This window comes from Neofelis nebulosa, chromosome 5 (assembly GCF_028018385.1).
Source record: "Neofelis nebulosa isolate mNeoNeb1 chromosome 5, mNeoNeb1.pri, whole genome shotgun sequence".
NCBI classification, from domain to species: Eukaryota; Metazoa; Chordata; class Mammalia; order Carnivora; family Felidae; genus Neofelis; species Neofelis nebulosa.
Genome location: NC_080786.1, coordinates 100390268 through 100408767, shown reverse-complemented (window position 1 = coordinate 100408767; position 18500 = coordinate 100390268). Strand labels below are relative to the sequence as shown.

Genomic DNA, 18500 nt, shown 5'->3' with positions numbered 1-18500 from the left:
TTGAAGGAGAGGAGGAAGGAACGCATGCATATGACCAGAGAGGAAGTAATGTTCAGATTACTAAGGGACTTCATATGCCACGCTAGGGAACTGGGACTTTATTTTCTAGGCTCTAGAGTCTGGGGAATAAGGAATGCTTGAAGGATTATAAACAGAATGAGAGAGACTGTTACACTAGCTGAATAGAGGACGGACTTGGGAAGAGACTGGATGCAGAGTAGCCAGTTGGGGTTACTGCAAATACAAGCCACAGATTAAGAAGACTAACCATGGCTTTGGAGGTAGGAATAGAGAAGAGAGGATAGATTCAAGAAATATACTAAACATGAGAAAAGACAGGACTCAGAGAATATTGAATGTAGAGACTAAAGGACGTGAAATATTGGACAGCTCAGAGGTTTCCTGTTTGGGTGCTAAGTGGATTGATGATGCTCTCAGCTAAGATGGAAGCTATTAGTAGGAATAAGCAGATAGGACAGAATTCAGAAAGATTGAACAGTTTTAGTTAGGTACCTTCTGTGAAGTCAGGAGCTATGTCCTTGTTCGTTGCCATATTCTGCACTATCTAGCACATCACATATATGAAGGAAATACGAATTAAATCTATAAATAGGAAGAAGTACTTCATGTGGATATGTTTAGTGAGCGTTAATGTTCCAGAATACAGATTTGGAGACATGAATATTAAATTGCTATTTAAAACCGTAGGAGCCAGAGGGCTTTTTCAGGGTAAGCACACAGAATGAGAAAATGAGAGCCAAGGATACAACTCCAAGGAAGCCAACATTTAAGAGGCATGCTGACACTCAGATGTTAGGAAAGAATCATCAAAGAAATAAGAGAACTAAATGCACATGATTCATAGAAGGGAAGGAAATAAGTTTGAAGACAGAGGAAATTGCAACATCATAGTAGATAGGGGTTCAAGCATGCCCTTTGGAATTAGAAATTAAAAGATGTTTGGTAATCTCAGAGACCAGGTAGTTTGAATAAAGTGATGGGATCAGAAACCTGATTGCTTGGGAAGAAGACCTGAATGGAAAGTGGGTACAATGGAGATAATGAATGTTGATGCTGTTTTAGGGAAAGAAGGAGAAAGTATGGTAGCTGGGGCAGGGGTGGGATCGTATATTTTGTTTTTCGGATGGGACAGTTTGAGCATCCTTAAAGGCCAAGGGGAGCAAGCCAGTTAATAGAAAGATAAAAGAGATACACTGAAGCCAGAAGAAGAAATACTCACTGAAGCAAAGTTCCTGAAGAGAAAGGAAAGTTTTAAAGGGGAGAAGGGGTCATCCTGGGGCTATGGCCTGTTTCTTTGGACTAATGGGAGATCAGTAAGGATGAATGCAGTGTCGATTCGGTGTATGAGTGTCAGCAGAAGGTTAAGTGGAAGGAGGTACCACATGATGCTGAATCATAGTTTGGGATCTACTATGAGAGAAATATGATTTAAAAGTAAATAAAAGTCAAAGTGAGTTCTGGAGCAGTGGTACGAGTTTGAGACTTCTAATCTGAAGACCTCTGCCTCCATTCTTGTGTGTGCATGTTCCCTCATGTGTGTATCATAGAGATCAATGCAAAGTATTAGTGGAAGATAGTAGAGTGTGATTTCAGTCTAGGTTTAAGCTCAGAGAAGGGAGGAGGAGATGTTTTAATTAGGCTTTGAATGATGGAGAAAGTTTAACAGGCAAATATTAAATTCAGGAGAACATTTATCAAGTGCCTACCAAGTGCAGAATACCATTAACTGCCAGTTTTATCAAGATGACTGACATGGGCCCTTTCTCATAAGGAGCTTACATTCCAAGGGTAAGACATACACAGAAGAAGTAACTATAATATAATGTGACAGGTACTGTTATAAAGGTTTATAGGTAGCACAAAAGGATTAGAGATGAATAAAGAATCGACTGTGTTTAGGTTGAGAAGGTCAAGGGAAACCACAGGAAAAAAAAGAAAAAAGGTGTTCTGGATAGAAAGAGTGTTGAGTTGGCATTGTCCCCCTGTACTTGGCCAGTTTTGGTTTTTCATATCATGGCCAAGGAAAATAAGGAAATGTTTCAAATGATAGGAAAAATGCACTCCTTAAAATAGGACCTACTAAAGTTTATGTTTGTCCTTGGCAAAATTTTACAGCAAGTTGTTTGTAAGCATTTGGAACAGACGTAACAGCTAAGACCAAGGCATACAAACCTAACCTCATTTTCTGATTAGATTGACTTATAAGTGATCTTTCCAACTCATCAGTGGGTTTTGATATATCAGAGTATTTCCTCTCAGCCCTAGAGGTAGCCAGAGCTCTGGACAGTTGCCTCTTGGCTCCTTTTACCCCAACGTACCATTTATTCCAGAGTGCCAGACCAATACTGTTTTCTGTATGTGCTGTGATGCAAAACAGATAGGAAGATTCCAAGTTAAGGGACTATCACAGACCATTTACTTTGATTGTAGCAAGGCAAACAAATGACACAAGAGGAACCATAGGCTGGGTCATAATTCCGCCAGTTAAATTCATAGCTTTTTGATGAGTCAGGCTCTCAGTGCTAAATAACGGTCATGTCTAATGCCATACCACAAAGCCTTCTGTGCCCATAGCCTTATCCTCCTCAACATATTTATCAGCAACTTGGGTGAAAAGATGAGAAACTCAAGAATAATAAAACACTGAATGTGTTTTAAAACTAAAATAGCTAATACATTAGGTGAATTGATTAAAAAAATCCAAGAGAAGAAAGCCAATTGGATGAAGTTTAATATAACCAGTATTAAAATCCAGCTTTTAAGTTTAAAAACAGATATAAATTATTACCTGTATACAAGCATTATATAGCACAAAATTTATAGTTAAAAAATGCCTGTTACATTTCAGAGAACAAGTATGATTATCTTCCAACTACTGTGAACGTGTGCTCAGAATTGGTGAAACTGGTTTTCTGTGTGCTTGTGTCATTATGGATTTTAAAGAAAGGTGAGTCTTGAAGTCTTGAACTCTATACTTGTTAATTTTTATTTTTTTTATTTTTTTTTATTTTTGAGACAGAGAACATGAACGGAGGAGGGTCAGAGAGAGGGAGACACAGAATCTGAAGCAGACACCAGGCTCCGAGCTGTCAGTACAGAGCCCGATGCGGGGCTCGAACTCATGGACTGTGAGATCATGACCTGAGCTGAAGTCGGACGCTTAACCGACTGAGCCACCCAGGCGCCCCTATACTTGTTAAAAATCACAGAATCAAAACATTTTAGGAAAACTAAAAGGAAGATTTTATGTCATTTAGTCTAGCCCAGTAATTTTATATATGAGGACACTAAGATACAAACATACGTACAGTTACCCATGTTTTGCAAAAGCAAGGACAGGCTCAAAAGAACAGATGTTATGCAGTGGTAGGTAGGAGGGGGCAGAGCCAGGACTCCAGCCCATGTTTTCCTCATGTCTTGGCCATCACTCTACCTTGTTACTTGTTCCTTTGTTGGAGCACACAGCAAGTTCATTTTTACTCAAATTCAGGATTTTCTAAATCACTGCTGTCTGATTTGATATGTAGCACATTGCAAAAACAGTCCCCATTTCCTGCAAGGGAGGTAGCAGAGTGGATTGGAGACTATATTCTAGGGTGGGATTATTTTAACTTCTCTGAGTTCCAGTCTCATCAATTATCAAGCAGGGATACTCATCCCTTCCTCAAATCTAAAGCATCTAGCCTTTTGTGGCTCTTCCTGTGTATTAATTCTTCATCTTAGTTCCCCATTTATTGAGCCTTACCTTTCTCTGTTCTGTGATCTGCCTTCACATATGAAGTAAACAGAATTCAAAGTATTAAAAGTCTTTTCCAAGAAGATTTCTGTTTTATTCTTAAAAGTGTCAGTTTGTGCAAAGATTCTAGTTGGTGGAATATATTTCTTAATCTCATGAATTTGCAGGACTTAAATTGTTTTCTATTTTTGCATGTTATTTTATATTCTCTGGTTACAGTACCTTCCTGAGTTCTTGGAACTCTGGAGATGGGATCATAACTCATACCAGGATTAGCAAAATTTAATTTGCTCCTGTATGTATAAATCTTCACCTGGTACTCCTTTTCCTGATTCCCCCTGGGGGGAAAAATCCCAACATAAATACTTGATTTATTTTCTCTGGATTCTAACTTCTTTCTTTGCTTTAGGCTCTCATAGTAGTAAATAAAACCATAGTATCCTGAGTTGTTCTAAGTGGTGTTTCTATCTCAAGTTAACAGGAATTAGGAGAATCAGTATTCCTCAGGGTGTTGCTGATTGTCAGTGATGAGGTCTGGTGGGGAGTTGAAGAAAGAGAGACCATAAATGAAATCTTATATTGTGTTTAATTTCTTAAGGCTAATAGTCACTGATAAAAGTAAGTTCATAAAACCTCTTTCAAAGAATTGTATCAGTAATCAAATACAACTTGCTTTGTCTAAAAATATGGGCATTCTCATCAATATTCTTTGTTTATTGCTGTCTTTCTTTCTTTAGAAGATCATCAAAGTAGAAACTTGAGATGTGCTTCCTGGAAAGAATTCTCTAATTTCATGAAGTGGTCCATTCCTGCCTTTCTTTATTTCCTGGATAATTTAATTGTCTTCTATGTCATTTCCTACCTTCAGCCTGTAAGTAAATATGATAGAAAATAGCATTAGAAAAACACAGAGAAATGAATCCCAGAACTAATGTTTTTATCATTTCCTTATCAGTGTTAGTTTTTCATTACTCTCAGTGGTCTCCCTGAGGTTTCACCAGAATCATCTGAATACTGAGTTACCAATCTGCTGCTCACTGTGTTTTTTCAAAAATGTTTATTTATTTATTTTGAGAGAGAGTGCACAGGTGAGTGGGATGGGGGAGGGACAAAGAGAAAGGGACAGATAGAATCCCAAGCAGGCTCCGTGCTTCCAGCACAGAGCCCGATGCAGGGCTTAATCCCACAAATCATGAGATCATGACCTAAGCAGAAGTCAAAAGTTGGATATTTAACCAACTGAGCCACCCAGGTGCCCCACATTCTCAGAAAATTGTATACTCAGTGCCCTACTTTTTCCTGCACCTGCTTTAATGTAGTAAATGTATTCTGTTTGTATGATTTTCTTTTTCTGTCAGTCCTATCATTTAACCAACGAGTTCTTTAAGGGTAGAAAATACATTCTCCCAACGATAAATGCTATCTATGACTGATAATACTAGGGATGTTTCTCATCTCTCTTGGTGTTCTCCATGCCAATTTAGGAATCCATTAGTAATCAGAATTAAAATTTGGGCTTTTGCTTTTACCTGTTACTCAGTTTGGGGGAATTTGTGTATTTATTTCCCTTAATTTATAAAATGAAGATTTCTGTTGCCATTGTTGCCAAAATGTATTTTAAGTTTCTTTCAAGAATAAATTCAGGCATTTTGATAATAAATAGGATTTTTATTGGTCCTAGTTCTCCATGTGAAGCCTTTTACATATAGCAAAGTCAGTTTGAGAGTGGGACGAGAAGAAAAGGATCAGTAGAGCACTAACTAGACAACAGGTATTTGATTATTTTACACAGTTTAGAAGCTGTGTAACTAGGCAAGCCCAACTACTCTAAGATGACCATCTGTAAAATAGAATAACATTACCATACTAACGCAAAGGCAGGGACTGGGGCCAGGTGATCGATCGCCTGAAGTTCCTTTCAGCTATGTGATCCATGTTATTAGTAAGTGTTTTGAATGTTAGAATGTGTTCTCTCTTAAATTCTTACTTCCACTTTGTTTTTCAGATCTGAGAATTCCTGTACCCAACAACATAATTATTTGTATCAATGAGTACATATTTGTTGTACTTTATTTAGATTAGCTCTAAATTTATATCCCTTTCCTATATCCCCATCATGAAAGCAAGATTGCAGCTTCCTTGTTCTTCCACCTTATTACTTTGCTCTTCCTTCCCGATTGTGCACAACCACAGATATTACAAAAGAAATCACATGGCATTTTCTGTGTATAGCTGTGCCCAGTCTAGTTGGAAAGAATTAAATAGAGATGCACAGAAATTTTGGGGCAAAGAGCTCTGGTGTTTTGTTTATTCTGTGCACTTGCATGGAAAGTAGGTTCTAAATTCATCATCAGGTCAGCCAGACTGCTTGGTTAGGTGCATCCGCTCCATTATTGTGGTTGATCAGAGCTACTGTGTCCTCCCTCTTCTTACCAGCCACTTACTTTCCTCCTTAGGTTTTTCTCTGCTTTTACCAAGGGGTTCACAAACATTTGTCTCCAGAGGACACAGTGAAATTCCTAAAACAGTGCTTCTCATAAAAAATTCAGTAGAAAAACAACAATGTTGTATTCTTGGAATTTTTGCTGGTTTTTATTGGATTCACTCTTATTTCTTTAATTTACCTGCATGGTAGCCATGCTTGCTGGTTATATAAGACTAGTGAAAAATACTCTTTGGAGTTTAGTGAACTTAAACTGACAGCAAGGAAGAAGGTAGAGTGAAGTAAATGAGTAGGATTTGTTTTTAATTTTTTTTAATGTCAGATCCAAATATGGAGGAGCACTGATGAAATTTCGTACTTTTTGAGCCAAATTATATACATGTTCAGATTAATACTCTCATGTGAAATATGACTGACTTCATAAAAACCCATCTTTATGAAATCTGGCTACCACATTTCTAAGTGTGTAGAGCAATGTGAATAAGTCCAAGGACTGTCAGGTATGAGTTTGGGACTGAATCACTGGTATTGAATCACTGCAGTTCAACCAGGAGAACCGGTCCAATTCCTGTAACAGTAAAGATGCTTAAAAACCTCTACCTCTATTGTCTTAACGTATAAATGGGCCTAATAGTACTTGCCTTCTCTCTACCTCTGGAAACGGTGTTAAAAGTCTATAAAGCACTTTAAGAGCCTGAAAAAGTATGCTTCATAAGTAAGGTCACTATTATTTTTAGACCTAAACATTTAGAGTTGATAAGTATTCCCTGATCTGCACATACAGATTATTTACACAGGCATTTGCTGAATTTAAACAAGTTTTCAAAGTCTGTCCAATAATTTGATCATATCTGTATAAATTTAACAAGCAATAAAAATGGAATTTCATCCTCTAGTGAAGTAGCTGCCCTAATAACCCCTCAGGTTTTTGACCAAAAAGCTTTTTTTGTCAGGTGAACCAGCAGGCTGGGAGATTTCTGAGGTCACTACTTTGTTTGGATTGTAATTCTATCTTCTCCTTCTTTCTAGGCCATGGCTGTTATCTTCTCAAATTTTAGCATTATAACAACAGCTCTTCTATTCAGGATAGTGCTGAAGTAAGTAACTTGCTCTGAAAGCATATATCATACTTTAAAACGGCACAGCCTTGTTTCAGATCATATACCCGGAGCACTGAACCCTCTGAATCCCAAGGCCAGGATTTTATTCCTAATTGGCTTTGGGCAACTTGTTTAACCCATCTGGAAAGCAGCTCCAGTGCTGGCCTATCTAAATCATTGCAACTAGATGTATGAAAAGTTTTTTCTTAGTATCTCAAAAATAAATAAATAAATAAATAATTGTCCAGCTTACTTTAATTTTCAGTGCCAACTTTTCAACAAATTCATGAGGTGTTTTTTTTTTTCTTTTCTTTTTTATCTTTTTCAGAATCTCTATACTTTAGTAGGGAACCAAGAAATTCCTAAATATTGTTAGTACATTTGTTACTTGTAGTTTGGAGATGTAAAGAGTGGCAAATTCTTTATCAAACTACTTGAGTACATGATCTAAGCTCTAATTGGCAGAAGATTTACATGAGAAATCTAGTCAGAATTACAATAAATAAGAATGATAGATTTTTGCTTTTAAAAATGCTGTCACCAGTATTTCCTGTCACCAGGAGGACCTTTGAATAGAGTAAACATTTTTAAGTAAATAGTCTCTGCCACCATGTAAAGGCCAGACTATTCTAAGGTGTAATGGGATCTGGGCACTTAACTCCAGTTTAAGTTGTTACTTGATGATAAAAATAAAATTAACTTCTTGTTATATTTGTTGTGATTGTTTTTTGTTTTTTTTTTTTAATTTTACGTTCACTTTGCCCTTTTAATTTCTTATTCTCAATGTGCCATGTCATACTATGTGCTTTCATAATTTATGTGTATGTAAGGGTGAATGGCTTGGCACGTAGGCACTCAATAAATATTTGTTGAATACGTGATGCATTCAGTACATTAACTATATGGAGTTCTTGAAAGACTTTCTTTTACCCTGAGGAAGTATTCAATTTAATGCTTGATGTGAGAGATGGGAAAAAAATGAACATTATATTTCATCCAGGTTAAATATTAGAGTGCACTGAATTTTTTTTTTTTTTTGAGAGAAAAAGCACAAGTTGGGGAGGGGCAGAGAAAATGGGGGTACAGAGGATTCGGAGTAGGCTCTGAAAGCTGACAGCAGAGAGCCCAGTACAGGGCTCCAACCCACCCACGGACCATGAGATCATGCCCTGAACTGAAGTTGGACGCTTAACCAACTGAGGTGGCCCTGAAATTTGTTTCTGCATCAGGTTCTTTATTTAATTTATGAATTGTGAAAATAATTCAACTAGCAAGTGAAAGAATGCTATTCCAAAAATGTTTTGAAGTCTTTAAAATCAACATAAAAGCCACTTTATAGGACAAAGAGTTGATTTCTGAGGGAAAAAAATGTATATATATATATATATATATATATATATATATATATATGTAGTAATATAAGTAGGTGTATATATATATATATATACATTCATAAGTAGATATATATACATATGTGTGTGTGTGTGTGTATATATATATATATATATATATATATATATATAGTAATATCTTTATATTTATTCCTGTGATAAAGATGCATGTCCATGGAAGAAAAAAAATGGGCTCTGACATATAATGAAAGGCTCATTATTTAATAAGGGCATCTCATAAAGGGGTCTCAAAAACATGTTGGGTTTTTAAATTTTTTTCCTTTGAAATGACAGTTTATGGGTACACGTAGTGGTGTACTTATGTTACACAAGACGTAAGTATTAGATCAAAATTGTATCAATTTAAAATTGAAATTTTCCAAAGCAAAAATACAAAGTATGTATTGCTAGGTTTGGAATTAACCCATAGCTCTAGCTGTGCCTGTAGTTGTATATAATATTTTTTATTGTTTTTTTTTTTTTTTATTTGTTTTTGTTATTTATAAGTTTACTCCAGAGCCTGAGCTGTGGCTCTGAGGTTGAGGTGAAGGGCCTCTCAGGCCTTATCCAGGGCTGGTCTTACTGGTTGGTAGACAACAGTGCGAGCAGGCTTTCAGCTGACAGAGACAAGATAATCACACGAAAGACTCCTCAGAGCCAAGGGCTGATCCGAGGGCCTTTCGCCTATCTAGACTTAACCCCCACAACAACCCCAGGAGGTAGGAGTTATTGTCCCCATTCATAAGTAGATTTGTTCCAAGCGGTGTCTGTGCGCAGAACCACTGGGTATTTTGCAGCATTTATAGGTGGTTTTGACCATGGAGAAGGGAGTATGTGAGGTGGCAGGGTTAGAGGCAGAGACCAACTAGAACTGCCCCTGTCAGGCTGAGAGAGCTAATATATGGGCAGAGATGGCCCATTAAATTTTTAAGCATTTAACTATTTGTATTAGGAAAGTTAAGGGTGCCTGTGGCTCAATCAGTTAAGTGTCTGACTCGATTTCAGCTCATGTTGTGATCTCACAGTTCATGGGATGAGCCCTGCTTTGGACCGTGTGCTGATAGCATGGAGCCTGCTTGGGATTCTCTCTTTCTCTCTGTCTCTCTCTAAAGGATGGATGGATGGATGGATGGATGGATGGATGGATGGAAGGAAGGAAGGAAAGGGGAAAAGGAAGTTAATTCCTAGTGTAATCTAAATCTAGTTATACTTAAACTTTAAATGTTTGCTTTTATAATACTATTAGTTATAATAAATATTATATTATTGCTAGTTTTAATAATAATTAATGTTATGAACTAAAGTTCCAAAAAGCTTTTTCACATATTTTACCTCTTAATAGAACAGTAATATTCTTAGACATGTGTTTGCTTTGTTGTTAATATGTTTTGAATCCTTTGAAGTTATTTATATTAAACAAACAATAAAATCATTTATTTTTTTTATTATTTTTACAAGCACTAACTTAGCTCCCAAAGGGAGTCTTAATTTGAGTCACAAATTAGCACCGAAGCTACTCTTAATAGTGCTAAAATAATATAATTAATCTAATACTGTCTTTTATGAGAATGTCTTCCAAGTACTGTATTATCTATTATTACAGTTTATTTTATTTTATTATTTAATTAAAATTTCTTTTTTATTTTTAGAGAGAGAGAGAGTGAATGTACGAGCAGGGCAGAGGGGCAGTGAGAGTGAGAGAGAGAGAGAATCTTAAGGGGGTTTCACACTCAGCAGGGAGCCTGATGCAGGGCTTGATCCCGCGAGTCGGACACTCAACCGACTGAATCACCCAAGCGCCCCTATTATTATATTTTAAAATCACTTTGTTCTATTTTGATCTTTTTATTGGTGGTGGTATATATTGTTTGTTTGGTTTTTGTTATTCAGTCTACTCTTCTTTTGCCCTTAGCAATAAAATTTTGACCCAGGAGTAGAAACTTGACTTCTGTCATATTCTTAATGTGTTTGCCATAAGTAACTCATTTTTCATGGTGAATATGAATATGAAAGCCATTGTCTTATACTTGACTCTAGCGGAGCCACCAAATACCTTTCCCATGCAGACAAATAGTATAAGGCTACAAGGTAGGGAAAAAGAAGCCCAGTGACTAATGCAAGAACTACCTGCAAGAATTTGGAAGCGGTACACAAAAGATCACCGTCCAAATGTCTTACCATATGTTCTAGAGAAACCCCATGTGAATGTGTGCATTTGCTCTTTGAGGAATAGCCACTGGTCCGCAGTGGAGACTGGTTGCAGGTGTCATCCCTCAAAGCCTTGCTGGCTTGCTGTTTAAGGCTTGGTGAAGTTGTATAATATTGCTTAATTAGTCTTTAGGAAATGGTAGTATCAACCTGAACATTGAGAACTGGGGGCAAAAGGTAACCATTTTTGTCTAAAAAAATGTATATACGTTTCTCTGATATCTTCAAAGGAAAGCTGTTGGGGGGAAAAATCAATGAAGAACATTTTGGCACAGATGATGGGTGTCTTAGAAGTTATGGTAACATTTACTCTTCAAAATCAGCAGAGAAATAACAGTGCCACTCGGTAGTACAAGCATTTCTCCAAAATCATTTGATAATTCTTTTTTATAATTTCTCATTATAAATCTGCTACTGGTCACTCTGTGCTACTAAGAAATGTGTACAATTTTGTTTTAAAAAGTCATCTGAGTCTTTCCATTTAATTATTTTCATGTTGTGCCCTGTTTTACTATCACCAAATTTGGTAGGGATGCTCTTATCTGATACAATTTGGACTTAATTGTTGAGTTACTAAGAGTACTCAAAATGCTGAATCATGTTTAAAAAATACATACTTTAAACAGTTTAAGATATGTAAATGTCCATTCATCATTCTTCTGAAGAGCTCAGGCCTTTGAGAATGTGTGGGATTTGCTGGTTGGAGTGTTTTAGCTTCTTTCTTTTTAAATGTTTATTTATTTATTTTGAGAGAGAGAGAGAAAGAGCGAGCATGTGCACGTGCAAGCATGGGAAGGGCAATAGGAAGAGAGGGAGAATCCCAAGCAGGCTGGGGGAAGGGGGTTCTGTCTCACAACCCTGAGATCGTGACCTGAGCCAAAATCAAGAGTTGGATGCTTAACTTACTGAGCCACCCAAGTGCTCTGGCTTCTTTCTTGAAGCTACATTCAATCTACATCATACATGCTTCCTGGTTCTAGTTTCTTTAAAATAGAGCAAGCTCTTGGGGCGCCTGGGTGGCTCAGTCGGTTAAGTGTCCGACTCTTGGCTTCAGCTCAGGCCATGATCTCATGTCTTGTGAGTTTGAGCCCCACATTGGTCTCCATGCTGACAGTGTGAAGCCTGCTTGGGATTCTCTCTCTCCCTCTCTCTCTGCCCCTCCCCTGCTCACTCTCTCTGTCTCTCTCAAAATGAATAAATAAACTAAAAAAAAAAAAAAAAATTGAGCAAGCTCTTAAAAATACTTTTAAAGTAGATTGTTGTAGATTTTTATTTCCTAATCTTAAAATTAGCTCACCTGTACCCAGTTTGAAGGCAGATTATCTTGTGAGTAGTGTGCCTTTAATTAATTTTCCCAGAGCATTCAACTTTTCATAAAAACAGCAGTCCTTTTCCTTCACTCATAATTTGTCATTTATGTAATCATTAAAATATCTAATTACAATAATGAGGTCACTGGCAAAAACATAGGAACCAGGTCTCTCTGTGGGCAAGCAGTTCATTTGGGAGTCGAGGCCCTCAGGTAGAGGAGCCTTCTGGCTGTACATGTTCCACTCTGAGCAGCAATCCAAATGGTTTACAGGTGGTTTACTGGGGCAGTGGAGGGATCAGGTGAGTTTTTTACTGTCTCATCCACTAAACTGAGGAGCAAACTGTCACGCACTGTCATTTGTAAGAGCACCTATCCTCAGCTGACTTCATAGGATAATTTATTAAGCTTTATTTTCTTTGCTGAAAATCTACCATTTTCAGCCTAACCCTTAATAATTTTTACCTTCTAGAACATTACCTTGAATGAATGTTTGCAGTGGTACTGATTAACTTGTTTAAGACTGTTTAATTAGATTATTTTTTTCTCAATGTCCATGTTAGTGGAAAGTCTACAGCTATCAGAATTGAAAACTTCTATAGGAATTATAGATTGTTATTGCCTCATTTTTCTGGATGTCCAATAACTAGTTTCATGATGATATTTATAAATTGGGCGTATACTTTTCATCTGTCTTTCCTGTCTTCAATCAATTTGGTTTCTACCACTTAATGTGTACCAGCTACACCTTTAGAAATTTATGTGACTAGTTCACAATTGTGGACCTTCCGGGCTATGCTAGCCCATCACTAAATGCTAGATCTGGCTTTTTGAAAGTGTATACATGAGAAGGCGTGATCCTGTGCACATGGTGCTGCTATCTAGGCTGGTCTATGCATTTATCAGTCTCCACTCATGAAGCTCTATGGAAGCATTAGCGAAATCAGACACATCTGCCTGTATATGAACCTTGAAAACTCATTATACGTAAGAGGGTCATTGGTCCAGGAGGAAACATGCAGACCGTCGCTCAGATCCCTTCTTTGCTCTTTTGTAAGTACATGACCTTAGGGAAGTCAGTCTTAAAGTACTGTTTCCTTCCTTGGAACAGAAATTGCTGATCCATGGTAGGCGCTCAGTAAATGCTCCAAAATCTTGTAACTTCTATTTTTTACCTGTTGCTTTACACTTCTGCCTTTGCTTCTGGTATTCTGTGTGTGTGTGTGTGTGTGTGTGTGTGTATGCTCGCGTGCACGTGTGCACGTGCGCACGCGCGCACGAGCGCCCTCTCCTTCACCTGATAGATCTTTAAACTTGAAGATTTTATTCCTTGACTACCCCAATCTGAGTCAGCTACTCCTCTTTTCTTAGTTAACATTGTACATTCTTGTTGCCTTTTTATGGACTCTTCCCTTTGCCTGAATATATCACCAACTCCCTTTTCATGTGGCAAATTTCAGTTTATTTTTCATGTGTCAACTCAAGTGTCCTTTTGTCTTGGAAACAATACCTGACTCTATTTGCATACTTAAGTGTTCCCTCCCCCGTTGTACCCCAGTTGTTCTGTGTATCACTTGTCACACATTATGTTGTCATTACTTAGTTTCATGGCTCTTCTATTAAAATTCCTTGGGAATGGAGGTCAAGTCTTCTTTATCTCCCCAGGCACACAGCAGCTGCTTACTAAATGTCTGTTGAACTAAATAAACCCACAAAATAGATTGACAATAATGTGTGTCATTTATATTACACAAGCTTGTGGTTAGACAAAATAAAGAAATAAAGCATTGTTAAGACTTTGTAAACTGAAACACTAAAAATATTTTTTCCTTGCCTTCCCAAACAGGAGTTTGCTATAAAATGCTTTATGATTAGGCCACGGATCTAGGAGCTAGCTCCCTCCTTAAATCTTTTTTGGTTCATGAACACCTTTGAAATATGACAGAGCTTTGAAGGGTCTCGTGGGATTGGTAGGGGCAGAGACAGGAACTCAACTGTATAGATGTGGCACCCACTGCAAGGACTCACAGATTTCTGAAGCTCATCACATTCAGGTTCAGGGAAACCAGGTTGAGAATCCCTGCCATCACTTACTTTATAGCAAGATAAAAAGTTATTTTACAAAGCTCTAAGATCAGCTCTGGAGGTAGAAAAGAGACTTAGTTAAACCTGTAGGTTAAAAGGAAACTTGCAATGGTATTAAGGGACAGTTATTGTAAAGAAGAATAAAAATACCAAGTTTAAGAAGCAGAGACACCAAAAGGTCTCCTTTGAACTTGAATTGGGAATGCTAGCAAAAATTGGGTACAGTTTATTCAGCCAAGTAGTTAAGTGTCAGAGTTTTCAGTAGAAACAGTCAATATGGGAAGGGAGGGGAAAAAGTAGTAATATCCTGTTTTTCCTCTCTGAACAGGAGGCACCTGAACTGGATACAGTGGGCTTCCCTTCTGATTCTGTTCTTGTCTATTGTGGCTCTCACTGCTGGGACTGAAACTTCACAGCATAACCTGGCAGGACATGGATTTCATCATGATGCCTTCTTCAGCCCATCCAATTCCTGCCTTCTCTTCCGAAGCGAATGCCCTGGAAAAGTCAATTGCACAGCAAAGGCATGGACTTTTCCTGAAACTAAGTGGAACACCACAGCTATGATTTTCAGTCACATCCGTCTCGGCTTGGGCCATGTGCTTATTATAGTCCAGTGTTTTATTTCCTCAATGGCCAATGTCTATAATGAAAAGATATTGAAGGAAGGGAACCAGCTCACTGAAAGCATCTTCATACAGAATAGCAAACTCTATTTCTTTGGCATTCTTTTTAATGGACTGACACTGGTCCTTCAGAGCAGTAACAGTGAACAGATTAAGAACTGTGGGGTTTTCTATGGCCACAATGTGTTTTCAGTCACCCTTATTTTTGTGACTGCATTCCAGGGCCTCTCAGTGGCTTTTATTCTGAAGTTCCTAGATAACATGTTCCACGTCTTGATGGCCCAGGTCACCACTGTCATCATCACAGCAGTGTCTGTCCTGGTCTTTGACTTCAGGCCCTCCCTGGAGTTTTTCTTAGAAGCACCGTCGGTTCTTCTCTCCATATTTATTTACAAAGCCAGCAAGCCTCAAGGTCTGGAATATGCACCTAGGCAAGAAAGGATCCGAGATCTAAGTGGCAGCCTTTGGGAGCGCTCCAGTGGGGTAAGTCTATGGAGATGCTGCCTTTCTCCTGCTCTTCCCAGATTCAGTGCATGCTCATAGAAAAGAAATCGATCAGTGCTTATTTATCAAAGGGTGTATTGGATTTCTGTGACTTTTAAAAATTATTCAGCAAACATTCACTGGACTTACATGTGCAAGGGCTCGTGATAATGCCATCAGTGGTCGAGAAAGAGTGTGAATCAGAGCCTTGAGGACCTTATCCATTAGTTGTATCTTAGAATATTATAGAGCCACAGAGCTGGGAGACAGCACACAGGTTATCTTGTCCAGTCTTTCTGGTTTGCGGAGTGAATAAACAGATTTGGACAGGCTAACTGGGTTATAGATAGTATGTAAAAAAACTATGATCAACCCATGAGGTCTCACTCCTAGTCCATTACTCTTTCCACTCTGCCATAGTCAGAGAAATATGCCTCATTGGCAAGAAAAGTTGATCATCTTCGACATTAGTAGGTCTTGTTAGATGTAAGCTCCTTGATTTTCCATCTGTAGTTGCTTGTAAACCACACGGTGCCAGAAGGGTAGGCCTCAACTCACTATGAAGGTGATTTTCAAAACTATCTTCATAAGTAAGAGAAAAATATTTTCTAGAAACCTACTTATGTCGTTATTCTGAATAAGCATTATTCTTCCAGTTGCTTATAATTGTTTTAGGAAGGTCTGTCAGCATGGTGTTGACAGATGAACAGTGATCTTTTGGAGACTGAAGTAAGGAGTTAGATATATATTTAAAAGATGAAACCAACTCCTCTAGCTTTAAATTTACAATTTTCCTGTACACCCAAAATACCAAGCACTTCACAAAATGAACATTTCACTCTTTGGGAAAACGATCTCTTGCCCATTAGAGTTCATGGCAGAGCTTCCATCAGCAGTGTCACTGAGGTGGTGGCACAACAGATCCCTAAGGTGAAAAAATCAGCAGCGCGTGGGTGGCTCAGTCGGTTATGCGTCCCACTCCTGGTTTCAGCTCAGGTCATGATCTCACGATTCATGGGTTAGAGCCCCACTTCAGGGTCTGTGCTGACAGCATGGAGCCTTGCTTGAGATTCTCTCTCCCTCTTTCTCTGCCCCTCCCCATTTCATGCTGACTCTCTCAAAATAAATAAATGTGCTTTAAAAAATAAATTAGAAGCGTGGGTCCCAAATGCCCTTACCTCAGCCAGAGTATAGTTTCAAAAGTCCTGCATTCTTTTCCAGTGGTCTGATAACACTGCTTGCCCTACTTTATAGGTAAAAAAAAGTAACAATTTAGATAGTAGCCTAGCTTATTTATACTGTACCTATTTCTTTAACCACTAGTTATTTCCCTTGAAGACCAGCAGAGGGCGCTCCTTACTGTGTTCCTGTTGTCAACTTTGAAATTCAAGTCCTGAGATGCTTGCTTGTCCATGTTTTGTGAATCTCCTTATGTGTCAAAAATGAACTTTCTAAGAACATAAGTATTTATTGAATTTCATTTGACTAGATTATATTTGTAGTTTAATGAAATACATTTGCCAGTAAGGTTTCTCCTTAGTAATCATTACAAATGCTACATTTCTAGTTTTGTTTTAATTAATTACTGATTTCATATTTCTTTTTAGGATGGAGAAGAACTGGAAAGGCTTACGAAACCAAAAAGTGATATTGACTCAGATGAAGATACTTTCTAATTAGTACCCAAATAATTGGCTGCTCACAGAAACTTTTTTGCACACTTTCAGCATGTGTCATATTTATCTTTTCACTTTGATAAACACGAATATTTCTGAAGTAGAAAATTCTTTGCATATGTGTAACCACTCCCTAAACAGTTCCATCCATGGCTTAGAGGACCCAAAGGCTAAAAAGTTCTAAGGAACTGACACGAGAGTAATAAATAGTATGGAGACTGCATTAATGGTACTTGATAAGTTACAAGTTATCTCCCAGGTTATTTTCCTTGTCCTCCAGGGTTCCAAAAAAACCTGTAATAATCACGTTAGCTGTACCCTAGACATGTACAAATAGAGATCAGCTTGCCAGATATTCATAATGATGTAGTTCTACTCTGCATGGCAAAGTCTTCCCTTATTTATCATTATAAATATCTCCTAGGTTGTCCCTTGAATTTTGAAGCCCAAGAGAAGCTCATTTTGCTATTAAAAAGTAATGTGACTCTTTCCAAAAAAATTTGGTGGAAGGACCTTACCATCTATCTGGCTACAACATTGATTTGAGGGCAATATAGTCTATGCTGAATGTTTTGCTGAAGAAGCAGTTTTTCAGAGCTGAAAGGTTAGAATTTTAATTTTTAAAAATTCACAGGGAATTTGATTTTCAGTGATTATTTTTTGATATATTTTTCTATACAAATAAGCTTCAATTTAGGTGAATGTTTGTTCCCAATTACCACAATTCTCACTTGGATTTTAAGTCACTTAAGCCATGGTGGACTTTTTCCCCTCAATTTGACCTCATTTCTCATAGATTATTAGATTTCAGAGAACTAATGAGCCATTTCATTGTATCAGTTGTCAATTAGAACTCATGTTTGTTATATATCTTACTATCATATCCTATCCCTAAGAATCAAGCCATTGGCTTCGGAATCATAACAGATTGTCAGTAAGACTAATGCCTAAGAATTCCTTTTAAAACGATCACCTTGCAAACAAATGACTTTCACTGATTATGAATAGTATTACTCTAAAATGAGGAAGCCTAGTAATACGTAAAGTACTTTACGGTAATATTCATACTTCAAGTGCATGGTATTTTCATGGTATTTTTGCATGCAGTCAATTGAGTATGAGATAGAGAATCCAGATGATAGATCATTTAAAAGTGAGAAAACAGAAGTGACTTGCCCATGATCATGCAGCTGGATGGCAATTGGACAGAGCTGGCTCACAGGCCTATGTTTACAGAACACTACACTATAGATGTGAACTTTAAGGTGTCATTTTCATGCAGTCTGTACATCTCTTCTTTCCCCTAATTTTCATGCAGATGAACATGTGAAAATACTGTTATATAATCCATCTGTGATACCTGGAATAATATGACAGGCAAGAGTTGGTGGAGATTTATAAATAAAATAATTATTAAACCTA

The 18500-nt window shown here is 37.6% G+C and overlaps 1 protein-coding gene across 5 annotated transcripts in view; it reads left to right on the top strand.

Annotated features, from left to right (window-relative positions):
* The window catches only part of SLC35A5 (solute carrier family 35 member A5), a 24930-nt gene extending 6430 nt beyond the window's left edge, over positions 1–18500 (top strand). For 4 of the 5 annotated variants that reach the window (XM_058731417.1, XM_058731421.1, XM_058731418.1 and 1 more), the window contains 5 exons: positions 2870–2968; positions 4495–4628; positions 7230–7297; positions 14622–15402; positions 17010–18500. In XM_058731417.1, coding sequence (XP_058587400.1) covers positions 2870–2968; positions 4495–4628; positions 7230–7297; positions 14622–15402; positions 17010–17078 — 1151 coding nt within the window. In that variant the 3' untranslated portion in view covers positions 17079–18500. The remainder of the gene's footprint in view (positions 1–2869; positions 2969–4494; positions 4629–7229; positions 7298–14621; positions 15403–17009) is intronic. The other variant, XM_058731419.1, reaches the window with a different exon arrangement.